We start from the raw sequence: 12,175 nt of genomic DNA, 5'->3' as shown, positions 1-12,175 counted from the left end.
TTCTCTGTGCTGATATTACACCTATAAACGGAGTGGAACCTGCAGTAAGGGCCACTTGGCTGCCATCTCCGTTAGTCCCCATTCAAATTCTGGCTATACAATTTTGCACTTACCCATTCTGAAAATTCTGGTTAAAATATCCATCTCTATTTGTGATATTACATATTTTAAGAACTAAATTTGTCAGGAGGATTTGCAGAAAATAAATGTGTAATGTTGCAAGGACAGTTACCACATTATAATATGAGTGACTACCTTATTCCACTAAATGTAGTGATACAAAATAAGATGTGCTGGAGACTTTAATATTTCGATGGAGATGACTGAGAGATAGTGTCTAACTAAATCCTCTAGCAGGCAAGGCTCTTGCTTTGCTTGAAATAAGTGTTTGTGCATGCGAGCGTCTATCCATGCCTGGGTGCATATGTGTTTGTATGTGTGTGTGTGTGTGTGTTCAGGGCCAGGGTCAAGGAGCATAAGGTAGATCAACCACAAAATCTATTGCGGGACTCACTGACCTTGTGTTGTAACAAGCAGTGGACCAGCTGACTGAACAGCACAGCTGCCTATAACAGTAGCGGAAGAAACCACATTGCAATTTGAATACAGTCATTTCACCACTGTGGGCTCACAGAAGTCTTGTGCCAGTGTCCTGTAAAAGCCTATATTACCAAAAAGTCATCTTGTCAGATACTGGGAGAAAAAACGGTTAATGAAGTGATCATTTCTTTCTACTGCGATGAGGCTTTGGAATGAACACACCAGAACTCCTGACACATTCATTTACATCCAAGCTTATATCCAGTAATACAGGTAGCCTTATGTGACTCTCTTCTGACAGTGTCCTGATAGGGCTTTGCATAATGTATTACCTTTGGTGTTTCAGTGATGTAGGAATTTCTGACTGGGACTAATAAAATACTACAACTAACTTCTACTACTACTATTCACCACTACCACTACTGTTACTGCTACTACTATTACAAACTGTTACTACCACTATTCACTACTACTACTCTGCCATTACTACTAATGCCACTACTACTAGGCCTACAACTACCAAGATCGCTACCACTACTATATAACCACATAACCAGTACTTTTACTACTACACTGCCATTACCACTACTGCCACCACTGCTACTACTATTTGCTACCTCTACTACTACCACTGCCACTACTGTTATTACTACGACGACGACGATACTGCTACTACTGCTACCACTACTGCTGTTACTACTACTTTCCACTATTAGCCTACTGCTCTTGAACCCCACGCATTTTTCGGATGTTAATGGCTTGGTTGTTTCTAACTTATGCGATGTCAGCTGTGAACAATTAATAAAATATTTCCAATTACAATACATTAATGAAAACAAATACACAAAAAAATGTTACATTAGATATAGTGTATTTGCAACAAAGCAACTGTGTGTGCGCGTGCATTTGTGTGTACGCGTGCGTGCGTGTGTGAGCGTAAACATGCGTGCGCGCTTTCCATGTCCATGCCCTTGCCTGCGTCGTGCCGCTCGTTGTGTTTGATCCATGCTGGGCTATAGTGTGCTTGCACTCGGCACTCTGACGGACAGACGGATAGCAGTCATTTGCTGCTGCTGCTGAGACTGCTGCGCTCACTTCATCACAGTCCTCATCGAGTCGCGGTGAAGCAGTCAGCGCTGGGATTCCTTCAGTCCTCGGTCGGGGATGCGCATCTGGACCGGAGAGTGTCCCGGGGACAATTACGCGTCGAGGCGCTCTACTGTACCTACTGTCCCTCTCCCCCCCCCACCTCCCACCGAGGAAATAATCACACCGGCTGAGGACTTTTTGGTTATTCTGACAGGATGGCTGGCGCAAAGTGCCTTCTGAAAACGCCGAGGTAAGCGACTGCTTATTATCCCGCAATAAGGACCGTTTAAAAAATGTCGATGAGCATACAGCGCCTACCCAAAGGAAGAATCACTAGTTTTCTTATAGGTAAATATAGTGTGTCTGCAGTACTCAGTAGTGAGTGTTTAGTGACATTATGGTACTTTTTAATCACCTATAGTATCACTATAATATTCCCACAATATAGGCTATAGGGACATATGGTTTTGCTGTTAGATATGTAGCCTATATAGTATCCTTCTAAAATGTATTAGATTACTATAGTGTTTTATTTAAGGCAGGGATGAAGTGAGTGTATAATGCTAGTGCACAGACTTTTATATTGCATTTAATGAAAGCGCAAACAAAGTGTATGTGCAAAGAGTGTAAATTTGTGCTCTGACAGAGCGCATTACTGTTAAAAAAAATCCATGCAGCGTGTTGCAGTAAAGCCGTTTTCATAGTAGACTGTCACAGTGTGCAATAAACAAAATGTCTCAGCTTGCATTGCCTGACCGATGGTGATATGAAATATGTGGCACTGAAGAAAAGTGGACAACTGTAGCGTTGCAAATCGAAGCGTTAAATTTCCCACAATATCTTAGCCTATATCTTAATATCCACACAATATATCCATACAAATGCCTCAGTCTGTTGCCTGTTTATTTCATCTGGGTTGGATCTAGTGATAATGGTAAATAAAAGTTACCTCTACGAACCCGCCTGAACATCTTCAAGACTATTTGAACTCGTCATGTTGAATGTTTTGGCCTAAATGACCCTTTCCACAGCTTCATGATGAAGTGTGGGCTACTGAGGCGGTGATATATTACCTAAACTTGCCTATCTGTATAAACCAACAAACTGTTGGCCTTTGAACATTCCGCTTGGCAAAATGCCCGACCATATGAGCATTTACAATGGAATACAGACTTGGTCCAGGTCTTTGTAAGCCAGACATTTCAGGGGTTAATTGTATCCTCGCAGCAGGTTGGTGCCTGGTGGATACCTGGGGCCCCGGGGGCACGAGAGCGCACCAACCTGTCAATCAGCACTGTCTCGTGATGGAAAGGTCGTTACGCGCAAAGATTAGAAACGAGGTCGTGCGTGACCAAAGCCATCGTGCTAGTCTTATCCAATTTTCAGGGAAAATCACCCCACATTTGCATGCGTTTCTCATCGGAGACACAAACACCGCAGACAAGCCGGTGTCGCCGTTGTTTTTACTGTGTTTTTCGGTGCTTTTCCAATTTTCTGCATGCTGTAGCAGAAGCATTGCCTCTCAAGACTGTTTATCACTGTGTGTGTGTGTGTGTGTGTGTGTGTGTGTGTGTGTGTGTGTGTGGGTTGGGGGGATGGATGTGCCTTGGAGAGATATTTAAAGCACATCATACCCAGTTGTCTACATCATCATTTGACTTGTTTTGCAGCTTTAGGGACTGACAGTGCATCTGACCAACCACAGCAAACTCACTTTCTCTTTGAGACAATTATTTGCTTCAAACACGTTCATTAACTGCAAATAAATACAGTTATTTGATCCCTTCAGGGCTTTCAAAATGGAATGCCTTTAATTTGCTTTGAAATATGTGGATTACAGAAAAAAAAAACAGCTGCTTCTATTTAAATATGCATCCCCAGCCTCTTTATTTTCCAAATTGATCCTCATTAATGCCATTCCAGATAAGCGTTGATGTGGCTTATCTCAGTGAAAGCATGCACAGATGATAATGAAGCCTTCCTGGGATATTTGAGTGTTCTGTGTTGTTTCAGGTTCACCGTAGTCTGACAGACATTCTCATCACCACGATTTGTGCCATTTTGTTTGAGCGTTTATCTCTTTTTGTCCAACTGAATATCAAAATTGTGTGTGTTTTTTTCCCCTCAAAACATCAGTGTCTTTCTAAAATACTGAAAATCCATTAAGTCAAATCTCAGGAATTTGATTCTCCTATTGATGACCATGCATCTTTTTGACCCTTTACAATGCTTTGTCATTTGTAAACTGTGTGCAGTGTCAATTAATGTAATAATACACAACTGGCTAAATTGAAGATAGGCTGTGGGGTTTCTGGAAGACACTGATAGTCTAATTTAAAAGGCAGTAATTCACTAATGGGTGCAGCAGTTGGGTTTGGCTCCATGCCAGAGAGAGCCTGCCATGAAGCTGTTTATGCAGTTCATGCAAGAGAAGACATACAGACATCCCCATAGAAACCTTTTAGCAGGTGCTAGAGTCCAGTTACTTATACAGGATAATATGATTAAAGAAAGACTTGATATCCGAAGAAGACCTAGACTTACAACTCATTGCATTGGCAGCAGTATATGGTGTTCACCCAGGTTGGCCACAAACTAATGGGCTTTCTGAGGCACAAGCTGGGACCTCGGAAGCTTCCCTGACACTGAATATTTAATTCAGTCTCCTTTTTAATTTTACATTCTAAGGGAAATGTGAGGGAAAACCTCCCTAGCATCTCCATTGTTAAAACGAAACAGTCATGTACTGGCTTCCTGGCAATTAGCCTACAAAAGCTGTCTAGTTCACACATCGGGTGAGTGACGTAGCCACACAGTATGAACAGCCACGACACACAGTGGGCTGCTCCAGCCGGAGCAGCGCTGACCCCTCCTCGCCGATTCCAGACTTTTTAAAGAGTCTGGTGTAAGAGCAGGGCGCTTGACAAGGACCTGTTCTGACAAAGCCAACTCCGTGCCTTTTTGCCTTGCAGTAACTTCCAGTCGTCTGCCATGTTTGACGGCTCCGAGTCCACCGAGGTGGAGGGAGGCAGCACAGAGAGCACCATGGCCTCCTCCATCACCGCCTGCAAGAAGGTAAACACACCCTGCTGGGGAGTGTGAGGGTGAGGGAAGTGTGTGTGTGCGTCTACCTGTCTGTCCCTCTGTCTGTCTGCCGCTCGTCTGTTTTGTCTGTCTGTCTGCTCGTCTGTCTGTCTGTCAGCCAGGTCTTCTCTTTGTCTGTCTGCCTGTGCACCTGCCTGTCATATCTGTCTCCCCGTCTCTCTACCTGCCCGTCTATCTGTCTGTGTGTTTCCAGCAGCGCTGGAGGTTTTCATTTCCTCCTCCAGGGTGCCGCTGACACCCAGGGGTTGTGTAATAAGAGGGACGGCCAGGCCCTCGGGTCAGGCCAGTTGATTTATCATCTCCCACTGCCAGAGAGACAGGAGGGGAAATAGTACAGATCAGTGGGCTGAGGTGAAGGCTAGATTGAATTTCCTTTCAAGGTGCATGTATGTGTGTGTGTTACTGTGTTATTGTACGCGCCGGCTGGCTATGTCTCTGTGTGTATGCGAGTGTGCAAGTGCACTCGCTGGTGTGCGTGTTCCTAATTAGCCTGCCGCCCATGATCTTAACTGACTTCCACTCAAGTCTCCTGTAGAGTGCGGAGGGACACGAGGTGATGTCTTTCTTATAATTGGGCCTCAGGTTCCGCTGACCTGTGCCAGGCTTTGATATAATCGCCCTTAGTGAGATCAGCTGAGTCGACGTCACCTTCACCTGGCCGAGGGCCCGCACAGATGGCCGTCCCAGAGGGGGCTTCCATAAGGGGGCATGGATTAGCACTATAAATACACATTGACATGGATTACTTGCAATATCTACTATATTTTATAATGATTTTTTAAAACTCTTATGGCCATTCACATCTACAATGATAACTATAAAGATAACTATAAACTATAATGATACATTGTTATGATACAATGATATCTGGGATAAGTTCCTCTGCAAATGAAACCGTCACTGCAGTAAGGTACCGAATTCTCCCGCCTTCTTTCTTAGCTGGTTGAAATTTTTTTATTGTTTTCTCTGCATCCAAAAAATCGCTCTGAGATCAAACCAAAACTAGAATTATAGTTATCGTTTTGGACTTTTATATAGTTATCGTTGTAGTGGGAACACAGACGTTCTATTTACTTATAACGACTTAAATCTTTTTATAGTTATCTTTGTAGTTCTAGATGTGAATGGGCTTTAAGCATGATTTGTCAAAAGAAGAGCTTTGTTAACAGCATGTGATCTAAAATATTTCAGTTGCCATATATTAGTACAAAAGTAGTTTTTTGCCCTATGTTTCAGAGTTTTTAATATTGCAGAAATTATCATTATTATTTTAAGAAATCCCTCTTCGTTAGATGGGCAAGCTCTGGTACTGTAATAAGCATCACAGGAAACTTGTTTCATTGCATCGTTGTACAGAAATTGGGATCATAACTAAGTGGTCATTAAAACTTCAAAAGCCTTTTGCAATATGCAGGCAAGTCAATAATCTATGACACTCAATATATCAGTGTGCCAGTGGGACAAAGACACGTGTCTGTCATTAATAAAGGCAAATCTATGGCCTGACTTTTCACCCTAAAGGCTTCATTAAGATCCCCCCTCTGGGAGAAGGCAATAACTGCATCTAGTGTGGAGTGTCTGGTTAGCTGACGGAGTATTGATTCTTTCCTGTGGACACTTAACCTGGAAATAAAGGGCCAAAGGAAAGGTCAATTGATCCCATCAACAAGAGGGGAAAACATAGAGATTGGCAGATGAAAGTGAAAGGGTGACTCGGAATGTGTGTGTGTGTCGCGGGGGCGGGGTTGGGAGGGGGTTTTATGGGTCATATGTTCCATGTGTGTCTGTGTGTGTATACATGTAAGGTATATGCCTTCAGTGCTGCTGTACCTCAGTGTGTTTCCTCTGTGTGTTGCAGGTGCTGTGCAGTAACAGTGTGCTGGACTCTTCGGAGTACTGGCTGAGGAATGAGAAAGCGCTGTGCAGACTGGGCCTGCTGGACGACGACACAGAGGGCAGCTGCACCACAGTGAGTAGCATACTGAGGACGGTGAAACATGGGCATCCTTTTGGCAATGAGGATGGGCCAATGTGTCTCTAGTAGAGCGTCTTTGCGGCCCCAAATGGCAGCGAGAGGTAACTGCTTGAATTTTGAGGCTTCAGAACCCAGAAATCATATATTATTATGTCAGTAAACTGCACACTCTTTGGCCCTCAATTTCTTCCTGTTAGTGGGTGGTGGGGGTGGAGCCGGGGAGAAAATGTTTTCTCAGCAGGTCGAGTCCAGCTTCCTCTGGATGGAGCGATCACTCGCTGCTGTTTAGGAGACAGTTTTGTATTTTGCTCTTAAGTTTTGATTTATCACTTCGTATGCGTGGGGACGATTTCTCACCATTCCTGACAGCAGAATTTAATTGGGGCAAATAAGGCAGATCTACACAGGGGATCAGACACTCTTCTCTGCTGCAGCCCCACTGTGTGATTTAGGCTGATAAGATGGGTGTATTTTTACCTAAAATATTAAGTAGTGCAGCTTAAAGACACTGTTTTCCTCAACCTTTTCCTTAAAAAGGCAGAAAAAATAGGACAATGGAGTGATAATTTCACTCTATTTCAATGCAGTTCTTCGTGTTAAGAGAATTTCTTTTTATACAAGTGATAATATTGTAGTGAGATAATGTTTCCAGATTCAAGGTTATTCTTGAAACGAGTTGATTTGCACTGGAAACAAATGAAATGGCAGATTTTTTCACTTGTTTTGAGATTTTGATTCATTCACTGTTGGCCACTATGCAGCTCTAATGGAGCAGTTTGTGGTTAAGTGCCTGACTTATGGGAGCCCCTTGATGTAGTTCTTGATGGAGGGGAGATATTGCCAAAATCACTGTATTCATTTGTCTCAAGGCCTTTACTTTGCAACTTGTATTTTATACATCAATATTTGTGAATGAGTAAAAAAGATTTGCAAAAATAAACCCAGATCCATAAACTGATTTTCACAAATATTTTGAAACTTGTGGCTGTATATTAAGATTTGTGGTTGTGAATGTGTAGAAAAGATGTCACACATACAACTCCATTCTTCATGTGGCTTGCTGTTTACAAGTACATTGATGAGTACGGATGTGTTTTTTAAAGACATTTGGCACCGCTGATGTGATCAGCCAATGGGGGTGCAGGATTTTATGTCCTTTTTTTACGATCCAATCAGAGAGACATGTTGTCTGAGCATGGTTGCCAGGTCTGCTAATGAAAAGGAGGATTTGGCTTGTGTTTTTCAGTCTTGAAAATGATTTGGAAAAGTGAAAAACTTTCATTTTCCCATTTATGAATACAAAATAATTTCTCCTAAACAATAAGCTGCATGAAATATACCAGAACAGCTTCTTTGAATAAATGTACTAAGCTATGCAATTCCATTCCACTAAGAGACTGTTAAAAACTCAGTTTAGTCTCAGCAGGCTGTGAGTAATCAAATCAAGAGAGATTGTTTTGTATGGTAAATGCATCCCTATCATGTTTATTTCACTGTACTCTGTGACTTATTAAAAACATCATAAAGGGTTCATACTCTATCTCATATCTCCCAAGGATTTCAGCAGCTTCACTCACACACAGGCACACTCTCACTGAGCTACACAAGTATTTAAACAAGACTATCGTACACAGATTAACTTTATGTGCAGATCGTCATATTGTCTTGTGTACATTTAGTTAATTCATTGATACCACATTTTCCAATCTGGGTGTGTTGAATGCAGTTACTTCTACTAATTATAATAATATAATAGTACTAGTGATCAAGTTAATGGCACAGAAGGTAGTGTTTTTGCCCTGCAGTGTGTCTGTCAGGCAGCGCCTCCTCCCAAAAGACATCGCAGTGACTTCCAAACAGCTGTTTTAATCTCATATATCAGAACAGATTTACTTTGATTTGAGAAGATTATGTAACCTCTTTTCCATCAGCACACTTAGTTTTCTGGCTGAAAAGTTTTGATTCAATGTGGGCTCATAGAGTCGATGTGATTGGCTGTGCTCTTTGGAGGCAACAGTAACCTGGGAGGACGAGCTGCCTGACAGACACACAGCCGGGCAGTAAAGCTCCTGTTGCACCAGAGACATAATATTAGCTCTAATGGGAATTCTACTGTTTGCAAGAAGACACATAGAGGCTAAGGCTGTTTACATGGTATTACTAATACTATTATACTATTAGAATTACTAGACATATCTGCTGATGGATGAGATGTTACAACTTCTCAAATTAAAGTAACTTGTTCTAATATAGGAGAATAAAACAGCTGTTTGGAAGTCACGGCAATGTTTTTCTGTTAGCTAGTGAGCAGGGCGAGTTTGTGCTGTTACCGTTGGGAGGAAGTGCTGCCAGTACCTTCTGTACCATTAGCTCAAATGTGAACATTTACATTTATATTTACATAGTCTTTCTAGTACTATACTATACTTGCTAGACGTAACTGTATTCAACACAACCAGATTGGAAAATATGATATCAATGAATTGACCAAATGTACACAAGACAATATGACAATCTGCACATAAAGTTCATCTGTCTGTTTATGATTTTTTTTGTTAGAAACAGAGAATTCAACACAAGCTAACTAGCTAGAAAAGGATTGTCACGGCGAGAGTCTGATTCATTACTATACAAAACAATCTCTCTTTATTGATTGTGATTCCTTGCAGCCTGCTGAGACTAAAGCTTTACACTGAGAGCAAACCCAGGTAGGTTCACCAGCAACCTGGTAGAAATCCTCTGTGTTAAGACAGTTTAAGTTGAGTTTTTAACACTCTTATAAATGAAAAGTATAGTGTCTAACATCTATTCAAAGAATCTATGCTGGTATATTTCATTCAGCTAATTATTTTTGAGAAATGATTTAATATTCATTAAAGGGAAAATTAATGTGGTTTTCACTTTTCCAACTCATTTTCAAGATTGAAAAACACAAGCCAAATTCCCCATTTCATTATCAGAACTGGCAACCATGCACTCTGCTCAGAAAGTCATTAGTCAAAAAGGATTTAAAACCCTACATCATATAGGCTGATGACATCGGGATACTTTCTCTTGAGAGTTGGCAACAGTGCTGTACTAATAGAGTTGTACTTTTAAACAGCAAACCACATGTAAAATTGCAGTGTATTTGTAGTTTTTCTTTGTGGGAAAAAGTTGATGCACAACTACAAATCTTTTTTACACATTAACCGTTGTTGATATACAACCACAAGTTTCAAAAGATTTTTGATAATCATGTCACGCATTTGGGTTTATTTTGCATCTTTTTTACACATTCACAAATGCAGATATACATGCACAAGATGTAAAGTACAGGTACAAATCGTGAAACATTTGTGGAAAAGTTATGATAGTGATTATAGGGAGAGCCTGTCTCTTTCACTTTCTGTATCCACATTTTCTCAGCCTATCTGAGGTTTCCAGCTGCTGAACTTTTGGCCACAAGCTCACTTATCTAACCACGATGCCGCCACATAACATATTTATTCATGGTGTTTTTGTTCTTTGTACCCCTGCATGTTATTAGCACTGATTTACACCATTTGCCAAAACTGCTTCCCTGCCTACTGCGACATTTTCCATTTTCATTCCTGCCAAATGTTGTCATGTATCATGCAACAGTTAAGGTGGTGGTAAATATGCAACTTTTGAAGGAAAAATGGTTAATATTGCCTTTAGCGAGAATATGTAGCAAGTCACTGACAAATGACACAATAACATAGTTGGATTTTAAGAACAGAAAACACAAATTTAACATGGAATAATATAAAGAATAATTTAAAATGAAGAGAACGGTGATAATTGCCAGCAGAGTTATCCATCTGCATTACCCAGAATGTTGTCCTGTATCATGAGTTTTAGCAGGGATGTCATGGAGAGAGAGACTTCCTGTAGTAGATGTAATCTTCTTCAATCTATGAATATGTTAACAATCAATGACATGCAAGATATTACTGTGTCTGAGGTATGCAAGTGGAAAAAAAGGTTCTTGTTAATCATAAGAGTGGTAGACACAACAACTACACACTCAATGAAACTAGAGGTGTATCATTCATTCATCATTCATTCCCCGATTAGGACAGAGGTTAAGGTTAAGTCTGGACTAAACTGTTTGAGGATGTGGCATCACCATGAAAACTATGCATGGACTTAGGAAAAGGAATAGATAAAGAGAGCAAAAAAAGAGCTGTGAGCTATAGAGGAGATAAATGCTTTACATCTTAAGCTTCTTTCTCACGTAGTTCTGACTGCAGTTTGTCTCTTTTGATCACTCACTCATTTTTGATTGCAAGTTGACCATGAACTGCACTCAGGATTTACACCTGTAAATGGGAGAAAGGAACTTGTTTGTTGGTAAGAATAACAGGTGTTTCGTGCTCATTGATCCATTCAGTACCACTACAGGAGTGTTACTTGGGTATATTTAGGTAGAAATGCAAGAAGTGATTGTTAGTTTCTCAGGTCTTACGTCATGCTGTTTGTTAACATGCCTTGTTATCCAAAAATCTAATTTAACTGCATGAACACACTAAATAAAATGTGTTATCCTTCTCCAGAATTTGATGGAAGGCCCCATTTGGCTCAAAGGGACCTTGAGGTGGCCCTGATTGAAAGTATGACCAAGGTTTTATCTAGACAGAGGTTGAAATACATAATCAATTCTCTCTGATAAGACCCATCATCTGAAATCTATTTAAAAAAAAAAAAAGATTCTAATCCTGAGGGGGGCATTCACCCAGACTCTAGCAGTAATAATTAGTCTCTCTGAATTCCATCTCTTCAGATGTAAAATCAATTTTCTCACCTTTAGCAGCAGAAATACCTCCTCTGCTGTCCCATTGCCATTTCTTGGGTTTTGCTGACATTATGCCTCAGAACTTCTCTCTCTGAGCAGCACTATCTCTGAGCCAGAGGTCTGACCTGCACTTCGCTGATCATAGCCTCAACTCAATGATCCAGGATTAATTGCATTACCAGTGGGTCAGTTTCACAGACATGGATTAAACCTAGTCCTAGAACCATTGAAAGTAGTAGCTGTAATCCATTTCTGTGAATCCAGCCCTAGGTGCTTTGCGACGGCTTAGTGTAACTTATATAGCTGGTCACCGTTCACAGTGCCAAACTGCTGCTTCAATGGAGAGTCGGCATCAAGAATTGTAAATAACAAAAGTGCGATTAACCACAACAAGCCAAATCCAAGCCATGTCATTCAAAATTTCCTGTAGTGTGTCCTCAGCTGAAAAACACATCACCAGTTCTGACAAACCAGTATGGGAACTTTGTATTTCTTCATTTTAATTCCAGTGTCATGGACTCTAGGTGCCAAGTTGTTTGCAGTCTAAATGCCAGTACCATATATGTGAAGTATTTTCCCATTTTTTCCCACATTCCTTTCTAAAACACCTCAGGTCTTTCATAATCATTACCAAGGTAACAGGAAGTAGCAGTAATTTGCCAAAGAAC

The 12,175-nt window shown here is 40.9% G+C and overlaps 1 protein-coding gene across 1 annotated transcript in view; it reads left to right on the top strand.

Moving 5' to 3' along the window:
* Positions 1 to 1,844: 1,844 nt before the first annotated feature.
* Positions 1,845 to 12,175, top strand: part of sphkap (SPHK1 interactor, AKAP domain containing) — a 31,424-nt gene continuing 21,093 nt past the window's right edge. Inside the window, exons 1-3 of the mRNA XM_071916386.2 lie at positions 1,845 to 1,879; positions 4,602 to 4,704; positions 6,593 to 6,703. Coding sequence (XP_071772487.2) covers positions 1,845 to 1,879; positions 4,602 to 4,704; positions 6,593 to 6,703 — 249 coding nt within the window. The remainder of the gene's footprint in view (positions 1,880 to 4,601; positions 4,705 to 6,592; positions 6,704 to 12,175) is intronic.

This window comes from Centroberyx gerrardi, chromosome 6 (genome assembly GCF_048128805.1).
Source record: "Centroberyx gerrardi isolate f3 chromosome 6, fCenGer3.hap1.cur.20231027, whole genome shotgun sequence".
Classification (NCBI taxonomy): Eukaryota; Metazoa; Chordata; class Actinopteri; order Beryciformes; family Berycidae; genus Centroberyx; species Centroberyx gerrardi.
The sequence above is the reverse complement of the archived record's forward strand: the minus strand, read 5'-3'. Positions and strand labels throughout refer to the sequence as shown.